General features: G+C 53.5%; 3 protein-coding genes across 3 annotated transcripts; 2 read left to right on the top strand and 1 right to left on the bottom strand.

The window, feature by feature from the left end:
• Positions 1 to 31: 31 nt before the first annotated feature.
• J4E86_011231 (uncharacterized protein) lies at positions 32 to 2,782 on the top strand (the record flags this gene model as incomplete). Its single annotated transcript, XM_051451725.1, has 2 exons — positions 32 to 193; positions 245 to 2,782. 2 exons carry the CDS (start codon positions 32 to 34, stop codon positions 2,780 to 2,782), a joined length of 2,700 nt encoding a protein of 899 aa, XP_051297120.1.
• Positions 2,783 to 10,038: 7,256 nt separating this feature from the next.
• Positions 10,039 to 10,770, top strand: J4E86_011232 (uncharacterized protein; the record flags this gene model as incomplete). Its single annotated transcript, XM_051451726.1, has 1 exon — positions 10,039 to 10,770. One exon carries the CDS (start codon positions 10,039 to 10,041, stop codon positions 10,768 to 10,770), a length of 732 nt encoding a protein of 243 aa, XP_051297121.1.
• A 4,633-nt stretch (positions 10,771 to 15,403) lies between these two features.
• J4E86_011233 (uncharacterized protein) lies at positions 15,404 to 16,729 on the bottom strand (the record flags this gene model as incomplete). The annotated part of the gene is made up of 1 exon (XM_051451727.1): positions 15,404 to 16,729. The coding sequence occupies one exon, from the start codon at positions 16,727 to 16,729 to the stop codon at positions 15,404 to 15,406; it is 1,326 nt and encodes a 441-aa protein (XP_051297122.1).
• Positions 16,730 to 16,732: the final 3 nt, after the last annotated feature.

Below are 16,732 nucleotides of genomic sequence, written 5' to 3' on the forward strand. Positions count from 1 at the left end.
GCTCCACCCTCCGCGACACCGACCAAACCAAATGGGGCAGAAGCGAACCCATGCCGAGACCAAGGATGGCTTCAAGAAGCCTTCTCCGGATAAGAACCGGATGAGCGCGAAGAACGACAGGAAGCATGGCGCGCGCAACGACAAGAAAGACACGCGCAAGGATGGTGACGCGAAGAAGGCGCGGTCGCAGCTGGTGCGCATTATCAAGAGAAGAAAAATTCATCACATTGCTAACTTTGCATAGCTGCTCAAGCCGCAGCCAGAATGGCATGCGATAGAGTTGCCAGCGCTCCCGACCGTCGAGAATCCTACGATCCCGCCCCGTTACATCATCGACAACATCCACGAATATGCCATCAAGCTCCTCGACGCAGAGGCCAGCGAGTATGCCGCAACCCACTTGGCCAAGGACTCATCGCATAAGTTCATGTCGACCGTCATGGAGTCTGGTACCATGGAAGATAAGGTGTCCGCGTTGACCTTGTTGGTTCAAGAGTCGCCGCTGCACACGCAAAAGGCCTTTGGCCAGCTCATGGGTCTATCGCAGAAGAAGAGCAGAAATGCTGCCATGCAGGCCTTGGCTGCGCTGAAGGATTTGCTGGGTCAGGGCGTTCTGCTCCCACCAGACCGAAAACTCAAGGCTTTTGCGCGACAGCCAGGCCTGACCGCCGCACTGCAAGGAAAGAATGTACAGTGGAGAGCAGGCGACAAGTTGCCGGGCGCTCTGGAGAAGACACATCTGATTGTGTGGGCATACGAGGATTGGCTAAAGAAACAATACTTTGAGCTGCTGAAGATCCTGGAAACCTGGTCCAACGATGAGGTCGAATACTCGCGCAACCGTGCCGTCACATATGTCTGGGAGCTGTTGAAGGAGAAGCCGGAACAGGAAGAGAACCTCTTGCGCCTGCTCATCAACAAGCTTGGAGACAAGGAAAAGAAGGTCGCGTCAAGGGCGTCTTACCTGCTGCTCCAGCTCCAGATTACCCACCCGCTCATGAAGAACGTCATCATCAGCTCCATCGAATCCGACCTCCTTTTCCGACCGAACCAGAGTGGCGTTGCCAAATACTACGCCATCATTACACTCAACCAGACCGTTCTCAGCTTGAAGGAGCCCGAGGTCGCCAACAAGCTTCTGGAAATCTACTTCAGCATCTTCCTTGGGCTGCTGAAGAAGCAGAAAGAGCACGAGAAGGAAGAGAAGAGGATAAACAAATACGGTCACGTTCAGGGAGGCGGCGGTCAGCCTGGAAAGATGGCCAAGCAAAAGGCTGAAAAGGCGGCAACCATGGCCTTCAAGGTCGAGGACGAGTCGCGAGAGAAGCTGATCTCAGCCATCCTAACAGGTGTCAACCGCGCATTCCCATTCGCTAAAACCGACGACGCAAAGTTCGAAGAGCAGTTGAACATGATCTTCGAAGTGACGCACTCTTCCAACTTCAACACCAGCATACAAGCTATGACCCTCATCCAGCAGATCTCTGCGACGAAGCACTACTCCGCAGATCGCTTCTACAGGACTCTGTACGAATCTCTTTTGGATCCCCGATTGATGACAACCTCAAAGCACATCATGTTCTTGAACTTGCTGTACCGCTCGCTCAAGGCTGATACCAGTATCAAGCGTGTCAAGGCCTTCGTCAAGCGCTTACTCCAGATCATCCACATGCACGAGCCGCCTTTCATCTGTGGTGTTCTGTACCTCGTCAACGAACTGATAGCTACCTTCCCGACCATCAAGACCATGTTGTCAACGCCTGAAGACCATGCCGATGATAGCGGCGATGAGCACTACGAGGACGTCGATGAGGACAAGGAGCCAACGACTAAGAAAGTGGAAGAGAAGCCTGCACAAGTGACCTATGACTCCCGGAAACGAGACCCAGAATACGCGCATGCTGATCTGTCTTGCCTATGGGAGTTGCTGCCACTGCAAGCACACTACCACCCTTCTGTTCACGTCCTGGCCTCCAAGATTGTCAACCAGGAACCCATCAAGGAAAAACCTGACCCGACTATCTACACTCTTATGAACTTCCTCGACAAATTCTCCTTCCGCAACGCAAAGACCAAGGCACCAGGTATACATGGTTCGTCGATCATGCAGCCTATGTCTGGAACTTCCAAGGCCGCGTCTTACCTCATCACCGCCCGCGACGGCGACCGCACGCACGACCCGCTCAACTCTGAGCAGTTCTGGCGACGCAAAGTCGACGATGTCCGTGTCGACGAAGTCTTCTTCCACACATACTTCGAGAAATCCGGCAAAGCCAAGCAAGCTGACAGGAAGACGAAGAAGAAGAATAAGAACAAGGACGACAGCGATGAAGGAAGCGACAATGATGATGAGATCTGGCAGGCGCTTGTCAAGAGTCGTCCGGATGTTGAAGGCGATGGTGGTGACGATGACGACCTCAGCGACTTCGACATGGACGACATGATGAGCGACGATGAAGCTGGAGGAATGGACGGCGGTGTTGAACTCAACCTCGGTAGCGACGATGATGAGGCTATGGCGGAAGAGGAAGAAGAAGAGGCTGCCGGTGGCCAGCACCAAGACGACGATGACGATGACTTTGAGAACTTCGACCTCGACGATGAAGACGCCTTCATGGACAGCGACGCCGACGTTCCAGTCGAACTCAACCTGGGCGACGATAAAGACGAAGACAAGGACAAGGACGGCCGCAAGAGCAAGAAGAGAAAGCTCAAGAGCCTGCCCACTTTCGCTTCTATGGAAGACTACGCGAAGATTATCGGCGATGACGATAGCGAGTAGCTGGGTCTTCTATAGGGCGTACAGAAAAGCAGGTGCGAGGAGTCAGTCTTGTAGTAATGCTGATGCGATTCATCGAGTGGCGTTATTCGTCTTGTCCATGGCTTGAGTTTTATTGTAGATATCCCATACCCTTGTAATGGACGAGTTCATAGATCATGGCGAGTGTGTTCATCGCTGTTACTGATGTTTGGGTGCATGCACTAGATGTGTTGTTCATCTTGACTCCTACCCATATTCGCGTAGTGCTTCAACGCCCGTCAGTCGGCTCACACCTACATTGTCAAATGTGCAGTGTATTTGTTTGGGTACCTCAAATCCGATCTCTTTGGGTTGAGCCAGGATGTCTGGATACTACAATGATTGCAATATTCAAGCAAGATACGAGAGTGAGATGGAAATCTCACACATCCCGTTATGAAGAAGTAGATGAGACAATGGATAAACCGCTTCTTCGAAAGAGCGTGATGAGTACTTTTCCAGATCTGGCTTTACAAGCTCTCGAGATTCTTGGGCGTACGAGCCAGTACTTACCATGACAACAACACGCCACACCAGCTACAAGAATATAACGTAGAAAGTCCATACATCTGTCAAATAGAATCTACATTCTGTAGAACGAACATCCCATCCACAATCTCTGTCCAGAGTTTGGCGTTTGCGGACGCTTTGAGACAATGAGAAGGGGGCAGATGGCGTGCACTTTAACCCACAGCCCCTTCCTCTCCTCTTATAGCGTTCCACCGTCGCCCAGGTGTAGATGCAGAACGAGGAATTTCACGAACAGAAATCTGGGGGCATATCCAACACCCCCAGAAATCCGCATCTCCTCAACGGACTATCGCCATCGCCATCCCGTGTCTTAAGTCCAACAGCCTCACTCTTTCGACTCCATCCCGTCTCTTGAAGCCCAACAACAACACTCATTCGAACCTCATTCAAACCTCATGAAAGCATCATGTCGTCCTCACGATCACTAAACCTCTGCATCGGCGTTCAAGACCGAGAAAGCCTTCTCGCATGGTGTACCATGCGAATGTTCATGTCAAGGTGTAAGAACCCAAGAAGCCCAAGCACCCCAAGAACCCTTTTCCGATTAATGATCAAGGCCTCGCCCATCCCGCCTCGCCTCCCCCCGCGCACTTCCCCGTTCCGACACTGACTATAGCGCGCGCGTGCAGCCTCAATCTCCGCGTTTCACTATAACTATACCTAATTCACAGATGTGAAAACTAGTCTATGCAGGAAATGGGCATGGTCTCCCTGCTTCCAAGTACGCGATCTAGATTTCGTATTACCATTACCATTACTATGCGCATTACACAGAAACCAGAAACTAGTCTATGCAGGAAATAGGCATGGTCTCCCTGCCTCTGAGCACGCGATTCACCTCCACATCACCTACCCATTCTACAACAGAAGCCAGAACTAGTCTATGCATGAAACAACAATGGGGCTCCCTGCTTCTAGTACATAGATTCGGCTCAGCCCCGCGTACTTTGCTCTGACAACAACATGACACCTGGGCATGTCCATGGGTATGGTGAGCGGCGAGAACTCCGCGTGAGGAGCATTTACCACTTGACTACTGCGTTTATTCCAGCCCGTGCTGACCAATTTATCACTTGACCATTTCTATAGGAGAAGGAACTAGTGATGCGCGAGATGACTACGGTCTCCTTGCTGAGGATACATATTTCAGGCCGCCTGTTCACCACTTTGACCCAGAGATAAGCGATACGCCGCATTATGATAGTTCGAGTAGTCTGCAGTAGACAGCAAGTCGCGTATGCGATGTCATTACATAGTCTAGACTGAGAGCTAAGAAAGGACAGGGTACGGTCCAGTTCGGTTGAGCATGGTAATTCGTGCCCCAGGCCTGAGCATTTTGTATTTCCGAAAAGGGAAGTGGTGCATGTGCATGAACATTGCGCGACACTCGAAAACCTACTTCCAACACCCTGGCTCTGATCTGAGATGCGCTCCGGAGAAATATTGCTTAAGCGAAAAGTTTATATGGCAGCATGAGAAGGAGATAATGTGCGAGTGCGGGAGCATGCTCTGAATCCGGGCTAGAAGAGATATTGTTGAGAGTTACAAATTACGACGTAGGAGTGCATTACTCCCAGTGTACCGTTGTAACAGGAGTCGCCAACAAATCGCATCTACCAATCCGATGCAACAGCCTGATCTCCCCAGCGGAATTTTCACCCGCCACCAATCCCACGTTCAATCCAACATCCCGCGGAAATCTCAAATGACAGGGAAAGCAATCCATCCGGCAGGTGGAATTTTGGGTACGCCACCCTTACCTCAAGACCATCCAACAACCCCGGGTAACAATGACGGGCATCTCACACATGAAATTCGGGGACGTTGAGGGACATGCATTCTGACTCGGCATCTTGAGTCGCAAAGACCACGAATAGAAATAGCAATTGTGACTACTATACCCCCGGCGATGATAACGTCAAACAATGCAAGTGGGGACCGACCTTCCCGGGATCGCAAAGACTCTCCGTTCGATGTTCGGTAATTAAGCGAAAAAACGGATGTCCCGATGCAACGCGTACGTTTTTCGCTTTCGCGTTGGTGGTCTACTATATGTGGATTTGGTGATCAAGTATGAGGTGGTAGAGTGTCATGGACATCACAAAACGCCGAGGATAAGGAGAAGCGAGCGAAGACAAGGGGGTTGGTTGGACCGCGGATGCGAGGCGATGTGATGTGTGACACGGAGGAGATGCCCGGTAGAAGACGTCAGAGGGACGACTCGTTGCGCTCGCTTATGCCGGTCATGATGCTTGTGAGTCGGCCTCTTGCTCGGTGTAATGAGGTCAGGCTGAGTCTCGACATCGCGAAGGAATGCTGCGTGACTGTTGAGCTTTGCAGAAGGTGTGGATATTCGCTTCAGTTGCTTGGGGCGGAATCTTGGAGGTGTAACTTGATGGGGTGGTTGATGCGCGTCGTTTCAGGTCACCGATGCGCGGTCACGACTCGCATTATTCATGGCGCGCATCATACGATGGTTTGACAGCGGACGGCTTGGTCGCTACCAGGAGACATGCTGGGGGTCGTTAACCCTGCGGTGACTGCAGCGGAGGTTGACCGATAATTGACAGCTACATTTCCTTGGATTGTGTAAGCTACACAAAGAGCAGACCTACGACATGGTTCGTATGTCTTGTAATCATTGCAGGGCATAAAACGATAGTCCAGATCTGCCGTTGTTCAAGGGATAAAATACTGACCAACCCCAACCCCTTGCAAACCGGATACCGACCTATTCCGACATGCATCATGACAACTTCGAAAGGGTCCATAGATGGCGTAATTGAATCTCGCAGGACCATACGCCAGCGTTGTTGAGAATGAGATGGCGCGCGCGCGCGAAGGATTGGCGATCTTCATGAAGCATTGATACCGCTGCGGAGAGCCGCCCCGCACGAATGCGAACCTTGTGTTGGGTTGAGAACCTGGTGCATAATCATTACAACGTGGACCACAGAGTGCTGTGTGTGATCCTAGGGTCGCTCAGTGCTGAGAGGTCGGGAGCAAAAGAAAAAGAGTTACAGTGAACAGCTCCTTCCCACATGGATTGACATGGGTGTAGTGTAAGCGCGGGGAGGCGGGACAACCTAGCGCGACCTGTTTCTCAGGTATGCTACGGTTACTCGGCAACGGTCGACGCCTCCCGGATGGTTGCTCCGGGGCATTCTGACCAATAACGTAGCTTGGAGCGGGGTTTCGAGTAAGAGACCCTCATTCCGGAGCTTGCTCCTCGCTTCTGGAGGGGTCAATAGCTCCCTTGAAAGACCCTGCAAACAATGGTTGAGCTCAAGACGGCATATGTGGAATGAGAGGCGTAAAAACTAATGTAACCAGGAGTCTGGAGTTTGCGCGCTTGCCGTAGTTCGAACGTGGAAGTGAGAGCGACTAGAGTTTGCTAAGATCGGCTATCAGCCTCTGAGAACACGGCTCTTATGACACCGAATATCTTCGGAATATGTGGCACCACGGGACAACTGATCTCAAACCGCGTCGCTTAACGGTTTTTACGTGACGTATGCTTGTTTTGTGGCTAAACCAATATTGATCGCCGATAGGGGTTTGTGTTGTTCATGTCGTAGGTGTTGTGTATGAACCTTGCGATTTATGCGGGACTACTGGTGACAATACGCGTACATGATCTGGAGCTGACGATGGACTATCCAGGGTCCAGTTTGTAGCCAGGAGCTTGTCCAGGGACGTCGCTGAAGGACGCTGGGCATGACTTGACTGGGTAGGAACATGTTTCCCTCTTTCCATGCGGCCAGGATGTTTCCAATTACGGCGGCAGGCATTTGCAAGGCAAGCAAGCGGATATGCATGCCGCGTTGGGCTCTCGCAGTTCTACTCGATACCCATGCACATATGCTAGGAAGAGTGCAATAGCCGATGAATATGCCCTAGGCTGGATAAACGGGAGTGATGGAGGACCATCTATGACTGCTTAGTCACGATATCGTTGAACACTTACAGTTCAGAGTAGCGCCAACCGTGAAAACGCTGCTCGGAGTGTAGTCCAGCCACTCTCATTCGGCACAGGGCGGACGACCTGCTAACGGATACTGAGTGGGGTACATAGTTGCCTAGAATAGAGAATTGAGCTCCCTGGAAAATCGGTATACAGAAGATGTAAGGTGGGGCGCGCTTCTTTTGCGACAATGGGTTCACGATGGTATTGGCATCCAAACAGTTCGCAGTGACTATCAGTAGAGATGTGCAAGACGGCGCGAAACGGCTGTTTGGGTCAGATCAAAAGCAAATCCCAAGACGCGGGCGCCATCTGACATCCTAGACGTGTTGATCTTGTGGAGAGCTGAGGCCGCCGGACGTTGAGAGCTTTCGCGCTTGTGAAGACGCCATCAATTCGTCTGCAGGGTCTTCAAGTGGGCGCATCGTCTTGCACCAATGGCGGCTGGGGCATGCAGAGAGATACCACACGAAGAAGATTGCGCGAGGGGAGCATGCGGCGAAGAAGCAATTTGGCTTTAGCTGAGCGCGGTGAGCATCTTGAGTTCCCAGATTAACGAGGAAAAAGCAGCTGCGGCAGGGGCCAAGGGCGCAGTACCGTGGAACATCTCAGGAGGATCTATGGCTGAAGACGAGGCTGGCATTGGTCAAGATCGCATCTCATCTCTCAGATGTTGGGCGGGACGATCACGAAGCACCGGGCTGGTCCACGTGGCTGCGTGGCGCCCTTGCTTCCATCAGCAAAAGAATGGAGATCGCGATGCCAAAGTCGGTGAGATACTGGACTTCGTATCGACAGAAGCGTATCGGCATGAGGTGCAGCAATCACAGCAGGGGACCCCTCGTGTGGCCGGCTGGTAATTTTGCGCACATGAGGCAGCATGGGATTTGGCCATCGTGAGTTTCCCGATAGGGCAGGGCGGCAGTGGGGACCGGTGCCGAATGCGAGGCGTAAGGCACGGGGCAGGAGTGACATCAGCGTTTGTAAGAGAAGATTAACGCCGGGTCAGTCGGCGGCAGGAAGGGGGACTTGGGCGGGCCCTGCATAAAACAGCGATGGGAAAAGGCTGCGCGAGGGTGGCAGAGATCGTGATTCGGGCAGCCTTGAGGGGAGAAAAGGACCGGATGGGTGGTGGCCGCGCAAAGTGAAAAGGAACGAAGCAGGCTAGAGCAGGGAGATCACGTCGATGTGGTGCAAAAACTCGATGGAGGGGTTCGGTCAGTGCTGCGCGGCTGCCGTTTCGAGGACGGCGCGCAAGGTCAAGAGTCTGGCCAGAGGAGTCTATGGGGCTTTTGCCGCTAAAAAGAGCGCCAGGGGCTGTGGCTGATGGCGGACGCCCGACGTCATCTGTTGTTCAAGAATACCGATTCCCCACCAGATGTCCCGATCACTGCTCAACGTCCAGCGCGGCGCTAGGCTGCGAGCGGATAGGTCGGAACGGCTGGCAGGGATGCGTAAGCGGAGAAGACCCTGATTCTGTATTACATCAGACCCAGCGACGTTATGCCGGCGCGTTGTTTTTCGAGTACCGAATGCGCTCGAAAATGCAGACCCTGGGGGCGCTGAGAGGAAGCTGGTATGACAGGCTCTGACGGTCTTGGTACGACTTGTCGCTTGTCGCTGTCGCTGCGATATTTGCGCTGTGTAGTTGTCCAGGGCTGCGGTGTCTGGTGTCTGTGGTGTCGCGATCTGTAGTGTCGACACCATGCGACCGATGCGATACATCATTCCGATGCGCATCCCCAAACAAAACAACTGACTCTTTGACGCCGACACGCACCGGCACCAGGCCGGCGGAGGGTGCGGGTGTGAGCTGGCACAGGGCCTGTTTCTTGCCATTGGCGCCCGAAGGTCGCAGAGTTCCTTGAAACTGCCCTCGAGATCTCGATCTCTCCTGAGCAGACGGCACCTGTCCGCCGCCGTAGCATTGGCCGGCGCAGCCTGCTACCGACGGGCAATCTTGCATGGCTTTCTTTTTCTGCACCACCCATGTTGACCCATGTCGATTGCAGGACCGCTGAAGCTTCGTCCCAGCAACCCAGCAGCACGCTCCGCGGTGCATCGCACTGAGTTCCACGGTGTCATGCGCTGATGCCGCTTCCTGGTCGGTCGCTCTTTCCTAGTGCGCGTCGCCTGCGAGCTGATCGCCGGCAGCCGGGGCCCCTGCCACTGCCTGGCGCTAGCGTCTTAGGGCGGACTGCACTTTCCCATCCCCACGCATGCAATTCTCAGTCCCTGATAGTGCCCTGATCCTGGGACCAGCGAACCCTGTGCTTCTGCCCTGCTTGTGCCTTGCCCAATATAACTTGCTCCCAGTCCCGCATCTGTCGTGTGGTGCTCCAGTAAGCTCTCTCCCAATTCACTCACCACGCCCGCTCCCCACCATCCACACCTGTCTCATTGTCGTGTCGACGTCAGTCGCCTGCCTCGCACATCACTCAAACATCACCCTGTATAAAGCGCCTCAACCACCCGGCCACCACTTTCACGTGCAGCCCATCGCTCTCTCTGCGAATTTGGTCGCTCCCCCACTGGCACGTGTTTGCTCAAAATGGACGCCTTGTCCGGCAAGAATTCGACAGGTCGCAGAGTGTCATTGCTAAACGACGGCCCGGCGCCTCCTCCTCAACTTGTCCGACTTCCCTCCATCACTCCTTCCCTCCAATCCCGGACCTCCAGTTACTCATCTTCACCCCTCGCCTCACCCCCTCGCCTGGTCCGCAGCGACTCTTCCGACTCGACTATGCAGACGCCTTCGCCCATCACGCCTGACTTCTCCTACGAGCCCGGCATGGACTCGCCTGTCTTCGCGCAAAATGGCTTCTTCGTCGACCAGAAGTTCGGCGTCCCCATGCATCAATCATCCGGCCCTCTTCCTTACCACACCAACCCTGCCCAGGTTGGCTACTTCAGGCCCGACCACATGTCTGAACACCCTGATCAAGCGGCGATGAACGCCCGCCCCAAGAAGAACAGCTACCCGTGCCCAATGGCCAAGCAGTTCGGCTGCAACGACTTCTTCACCACCTCTGGCCACGCCGCCCGTCACGCCAAGAAGCACACTGGCAAGAAGGACGCCTTCTGCCCCGAGTGCAACAAGGCCTTCACCCGCAAAGACAACATGGAGCAGCATCGCCGCACCCACCAAAGCGGCCGCAATGCCGCCAAGGGCGGTGAGCGCGACGTCAAGAAGGCCAAACACCAGGCAAAGCGTCCCAAGCCAGCCCCGCTCCAGTCTTCGACGATGCCTTCTTTGTCGCAGCTTTCCATGGTAGACCCGTCGCTTCCCCTCAGCCCGTCCGGATTCTCCATGGCCCCCGCTGTTCAGTCCACCGACTCGTTCCTCGAGTTCCCCAACAGCTCTCGGTACCCCGATCCGACTGCTTACAGCTACAACCCCGCTCCCGCCCAATACGGTGGTCTTGACGCACTCGCCATCGCAGCGAGTGGTGAGAAGCGCAAGTTTGAGTCATAGTCGCTCATCTCATCTCTCTTTCACCGTTCATCTGATCACATCTTTGATCATCTCTTCGGGTCTTCTACATTAGACCACACGATTTCTGGAGCGAGGCGCTTAGGGCTACGACCACGATATCATGGAGTTCAAAAGTCCGACGGAACAATAGACGCATGCCGTCATGGCTACGAACGGACCTTGGCGTTTGGGAGCAGTGCGCATCGACGCACGCATTTCTTTTCTTTTATTGTATATACTACCAATTACTTCGGTACTTGGCCGCGCACAGCCTGTGTCCTTCTTAGCGGTCTCCGCTAGCATCCTCATGTTGCGCAGTGTACGTGGAGGATGTCATTCGAAGATAGGGATTAGGGCTCGGAACAGGCAACATGGATACCCGCCCTTACTCAAGGGGCAACAACCTTCGATCTCTCATAGTTCAAACACATCACGGATGTCCACGGAGTAATGCCGTGGCTTCCGACAGAAAACAATACAAATAATTACTACAAACACATCTTCCACCAATCTGCGTTGTGACCTGTGCTCGGGTGACTGACCTCAACAGTCGGTCTGTACCATGGGTTGTTTGGGACACAGCCGATCACCAACCTTACGGATAGCATTCACTTGCAGTTTTCACCTGCAATGGTGACGACAAGAAACGGCCGCGAACTGCGGATTGGTACCCCGCTGTCAGCTCATAGTTCGTGCCAAACGCACTATTGCCCGCTTCTCAACCATGGCACGCCAACATGTTCAGCCATACTAACATAGCGGGCGCGCCTCCGCGCTAGAATCTCTACCCCTCCAAAGCTTATGCCAGAGTCTCGTCCCATCAACACGCCACAGCGCTCTGATTCCGCCGCGCCTAGAGTCAGCCCACGTCGTCCAACGGTCTCGTCCTCAACCTTTTGGCAGCGACGAAATCATCGGTAGAACCTGACGCTAGCGACCCACTAATAAAAGGCCTTTCACAACGCTGATGACCCTGCAGATCTTTTTCGAGCCTAGCTCTGAACCTTAACGATCTGCACAAGAACCCTCAGGTCCGGGAGCCCCGATTCGGAAGGACACGGCTCCCTGCCCTGCCATTGGCTCGGAAATCGTAGCAGGGCAAACTCTATCCAAACAACAGGCCAGCTCTCCGGGGAGAGAACGAAATTCCCCAACATTGCATCCTAGGAGTCCATTTCCTTGGCTTCGAGGGCGCGTTTTCGACTCGTCAGCCACAATGTACGTGTCGCAAGGCACCCAGCGTCGGTTGCACTGTAAATGGCGCGCCCTGGGTTACGAGTTCCGCCTTGGGAGGGACCCCACATCCGACTTGACGCCGGATCGCGGATTCCTCATGCCCTGCAACCGCTGTCTCGGCTCACTTTCCAACGCTCCTCTGCTTTTGCATCGCAATCTGTGCCCATCGTGGAAATGCTGTCCCCACGGATGAACTGAGTGTGACATCATATCTGCATCAACAACAGCAATCCTCTGCTTTTTGCGTCGTTCCATGTTTCGCGCGCAGTTTGCAGTATCGTTCGGTCGTACATCACGGAAGTTTGCGGATCGGCGGAGCAAGTAAGCAAGTCACTGCTGCGAGGACAGGGCGCATCTGTTGCTCAACCAGCATGCACATGCAACCTGCGAAGCCAACAAAAAAGCGAAAACAAATTGGGTTTCCCCCCCTCAACGACGATCTCGAGGCGCGCGTATGTGTGGCTGGGCTCGCTGGGGTCGGTCGTTCTGCGTTTACTAAACCCGACACGGCATCTTTCGGATATAATAGCAGCAGCGCTGCGAACACGCAAACTTTGGGACCGTGACGCTGTGTCACCATCAGGCTTCCGCTGTCTCTTGCTGGTAAAGTCTGTCTGTGCCCCTGCCGCGGCTACAGCGGGCCAACTTACTGGTTCCACGATGATACTATGGAGTATGTACCTTTTTACTTTTTTTATCTGGAGAAGATAAGGTTTTACTCGCGGATGTGACCTCTCGCATCTTCTGGAGCGAGGTGGTTAGTGGAAACGCTACGGCTATACAAGAGGAGGTAACAACTAGGTTTGCGGACTGCAGTCATCGATTTCTTGCTTCCTACTCGGAGTATCAGCCTCTTTGTTGCCTGTTCTGCCTAATCTCGTTTTCGTTGACGGGCAAAGTTGCCGTTGGCGATTGCGTCCATGCATGGCAGACTAGACATTCCACCTCATGCCACTGCGGCTTTCATGGCTCGTTGCGAGGGCAGAGAGTTGTATGCGGTGGTTGCGTATGGTTGCACGGTAGCCACGCATTCGCTAAACACAACATACTGCATAGTCGTACCACCCGGCTCGCTACACCCAACACTCTTCAGTATACCTTTATAGCAGTACCCCGTGTCTCTCCCTTACCCAGGTACTCGCACAACAGCACGCCTTCAAGTCCTCGTCCCGCTCTGTACAACATTGGACGCGAGCTGGGAGGGCTGGGACTCGCCCCACTGCGGGATGTTAATGTCGTGAGACGTTCGTTTATCTGCCTGCAGATCTCAAGATGACTGAGACAGCGTGGCCTGGCTCCAGTAGGCGAGTTTGCGGGGGGGAGATGAGATGCATGGGCGGGTCTTTTGATGTTGTGCATCTTGTACGATGGATGTATGCAGGTCGCCATTTGCTGTGTATACGGTAAGGGTGTTGGCGGGTTTGCCGCCTTCCCCGTTCCCTGCTCCCTGGCTCGGGGAAAGTGAGGAAGGGTTTTTTTCAGGGTAAGTAGGGTGATGTGGAGCTGGCGGGGGTGATATGTTTCGTTCCATCCTCTCCTGCCGAGAGGGTGATGCGGCAGAGGTCACTGACGTCTCTTCCCTCTTGCTTCTGATTAGTATGCAGAGTGTCACTGTCCCTTCTCTCCCCACGTTGCTCAAGTTACAGGGCTTGCATAAGTACGTTAGAGGAGCAGCGAGATCCTAAAGTTTTCGGTTCCTTACGTCGCACCAGATTAACGCCATGTGCTCATGTCGCACCGGGGACGTGGGCGCGAGGGACGGCCGCTTGGTCCCACGTCGTGCAGTCTCACAACACGAGAAGCCCATCTTGTTTCCACGGCCCTGTATAGAACTCCACTCGCATGTTCGATCTGTTTCCTAGTAAAGGAAATATATACCTTATTTGTCATTCAGAATAGCTCCAAAAAAAATTGCGGCGTACGTGAAACAACAAATGAATGAGAGATCAAATGCAGTCCCAACCCTAGAGTTACAGTTCTCCATAAATGCGAGTTAAGACCCTCACCAAATGCACGCCAACCACATAAAACTTCTGTACAAAGTAAGCAGACACCCATCATCCCACAACATCCCCAACCCACCCCAATCCCCTCTTCTCTCCCCTTTCCACGGTCGCCTCGTACCACTTCCCAAGACCCAGGGCAGGCGCCCACCGACCTGTCATCCCCAAAGTCGATCTTACAACCTGCAAGCCACAGACCGTCTAAGGCTGCGACTCAGGCCCCTTATGCCGTGTCACTATGGCTGATACACAAGTGTATCTTTATGTAGAAGTAGGATATGTCGCGCTTGGGCGAAGGGGAATGCACGACATGGTTGGCGAAGGCGACACGCTGTGTTGAGGTAATGGGTAATGTGAATGGCAGGACGGGAGTCGCTGTACGTGTATGATGGACGGGGATGGGTATTTTAGGCAATGGGTTCTAAGGACTTCAAGTCTTCACCACGGGAGAAGTTTGTCATTGTCGGAGAGTTTTGAGCTGTAGGGTTATGAGGATGAATGTGGCGATGTCGCTGTGATTATTGGAATAGAGTAAGATGTCACTGCAAGGGGCAAACATGTTCTCAAACGTTACATGTGTTTTGAGTATCTAGTTGTACGAAGTCTTCCTTCTATTCCGCTTCTTCAATAGAGTTTAATCAAGGAACGCCCAGCATTACGCAGACGAACACCGTGAAATACACGCTGTGCCCAAGACCCCTTCGTCCCACTTCTGCGTGCACAGAACCCTAATCCAACATTCAGAACAGCAGCCACAGCCGAGCACCAAGAATCACATGAGAAGCAGTTTCGCCAGTAAAAAGGGTAATGCAGAATAAACTTTGAAAATGTCTTACACACTGCACATGCACGAAGCTGACAACTGATAGGTGTAACTAGCGACAACTCAGATTATCGTCTCGCTACCCTTATTCTTCTGCCCTGCATGCACGCAGTGCAACATTCGCTCCCGAGACCCTTCTCTTCTAGTCTAGTAAAGTAAGACGCGTGTTCCCGCCTCTGTAACCAAGACACACGTAACAGCGCGAGCGAGGGTATAACGAAGCCATGGTAGTAGGAAGCAGGTAAAGACGAAACAAGCCGCTCGTGCGCGGTAGGGAACTACTTTTAGCATCGAGAGCATGGGTGAGAAAAGGGTTCAGTACGCGTGCGTGTATTACTAGTGTTGATGCAAAACACTGACACGGTAGTCTCGCTGCGGCCCGTCAATCATGCACGTCGCCCGTAACTTTCTCAACAGCATATGTCTTCGCGGCCGCACATGTGAGCGCCTGCAGCTACTTCCCGAACACGAACCAGGAATCCGGAGGCGAGACTGCCTATCGTGCAATGTCAAGGTCCAACCATTGTCAGCGCTGGAGTCGGGTGTCTTTGCATGATGGGTGCTGCGTCTCTCATGTGAACTTCGCCATGTTTACATATCGTGCGAAGCTGTGGTCCTCGCTTTGGTCGACGCCGCGGTCGTTGACTGCCTGCCTGTATCGCTCTTTTAGGCCGTTTTCTGGATCATCTGAGTCCATCTCATCCTCGTAGTCTAGGTCTTCGTCCATCATGCCGGCTTCGTCGGAATTTTCTGCGTCGCTGACCGTCTCGGGCTCTTCTTTTCGCGGCTTGCTCTTTGGTTTTGCGCCCGCGCCGCCCACCTTCATGTCTTTCATCATCTTGTCCAACTCTCGCTCACGTGTCGCTTTCTTCTCTTGCTCCCGTTCTGCCCTACGTCGCTCCAGCTCGGGCTTGTAGTCGCGCTCGAATTCTTCCTTCTTCTCCTGCACGCCCTTGAAGAACTCATCCATGCCGTCTCCGGTCATAGCACTAACACCAACAACACTGAGATGCTTGTAGAACTCCTCCAGCACCAGTGACATGCTGTTCAGCAGACTGCCCATGTATCCACTTCCTCCGCCCGTGCCTTCACCACCGAAGCTGCCACCCTCTTCCTCATTGCGTAGGGCGGTTTGGAAGGCCTCAAAGTCGGTCATCCAATCCTTCGCAAACTGGGCGTCTTGTGCGTCAGTCTTATTGAAGACGAGTATCATAGGCAGTTTCGTCTTGTAGAGAATGGAGCAGGCGTAGAGCATGTTGGACATGAAGGTGCTTGTGCTAGTTGTGCGCGGTGTATCGATGATGTATGCAATGACGGTGGGGAACGTGCTGGCTAAACTCGACAGCAGAATCTCTCCACTTGCGGACCAGACAAAGACCTCGATCTGTCCTGGTGTGTCCACGAGGATGTGTTTCACCTGCGGTTGTTGCACCGGCGGTGCCTGCTTATCCTTGCCCCCACTTGTCATGAATTCGACTGTGCTTTTCTCTGGCTCCTTCACTGGCGCTGGCGGCTGCGTTCGCTTTTCCAAAAGACCAATGACCTGATCGATCTTTGTGCTAAACAGGTTCAAACTCGTCAAGATACCGCCGTTGGGTCCCAGGTTGAACTGCTTCATGACCTCCTTGTAGTTGACACTGTCCCGGATGTCGATGTTGGGCGTGAACGGGACATGGTGAACGGCGGGGTCGAGGTTGATGATGTACGGGGGTGTCGGGGACGCTTTGGAGACGGAGGGTTCGCTTTGAGTTGGGTCGGGATGAGTGTAGAGATGTGAGACAAGGCGCTGCATGAATGTGGTCTTGCCGCTACCAGCCATGCCCACGCAGACAATCGAAACGGGTGTGTTCGAACTGGCGGCAGGCGCAGAGCCCTTGGGAGCCTTTGCGGAGGACATTGC

The sequence above is a fragment of the Alternaria arbusti genome, assembly GCF_024043155.1.
Source record: "Alternaria arbusti strain BMP 1465 chromosome Unknown scaffold_31, whole genome shotgun sequence".
Taxonomy (NCBI): Eukaryota; Fungi; Ascomycota; class Dothideomycetes; order Pleosporales; family Pleosporaceae; genus Alternaria; species Alternaria arbusti.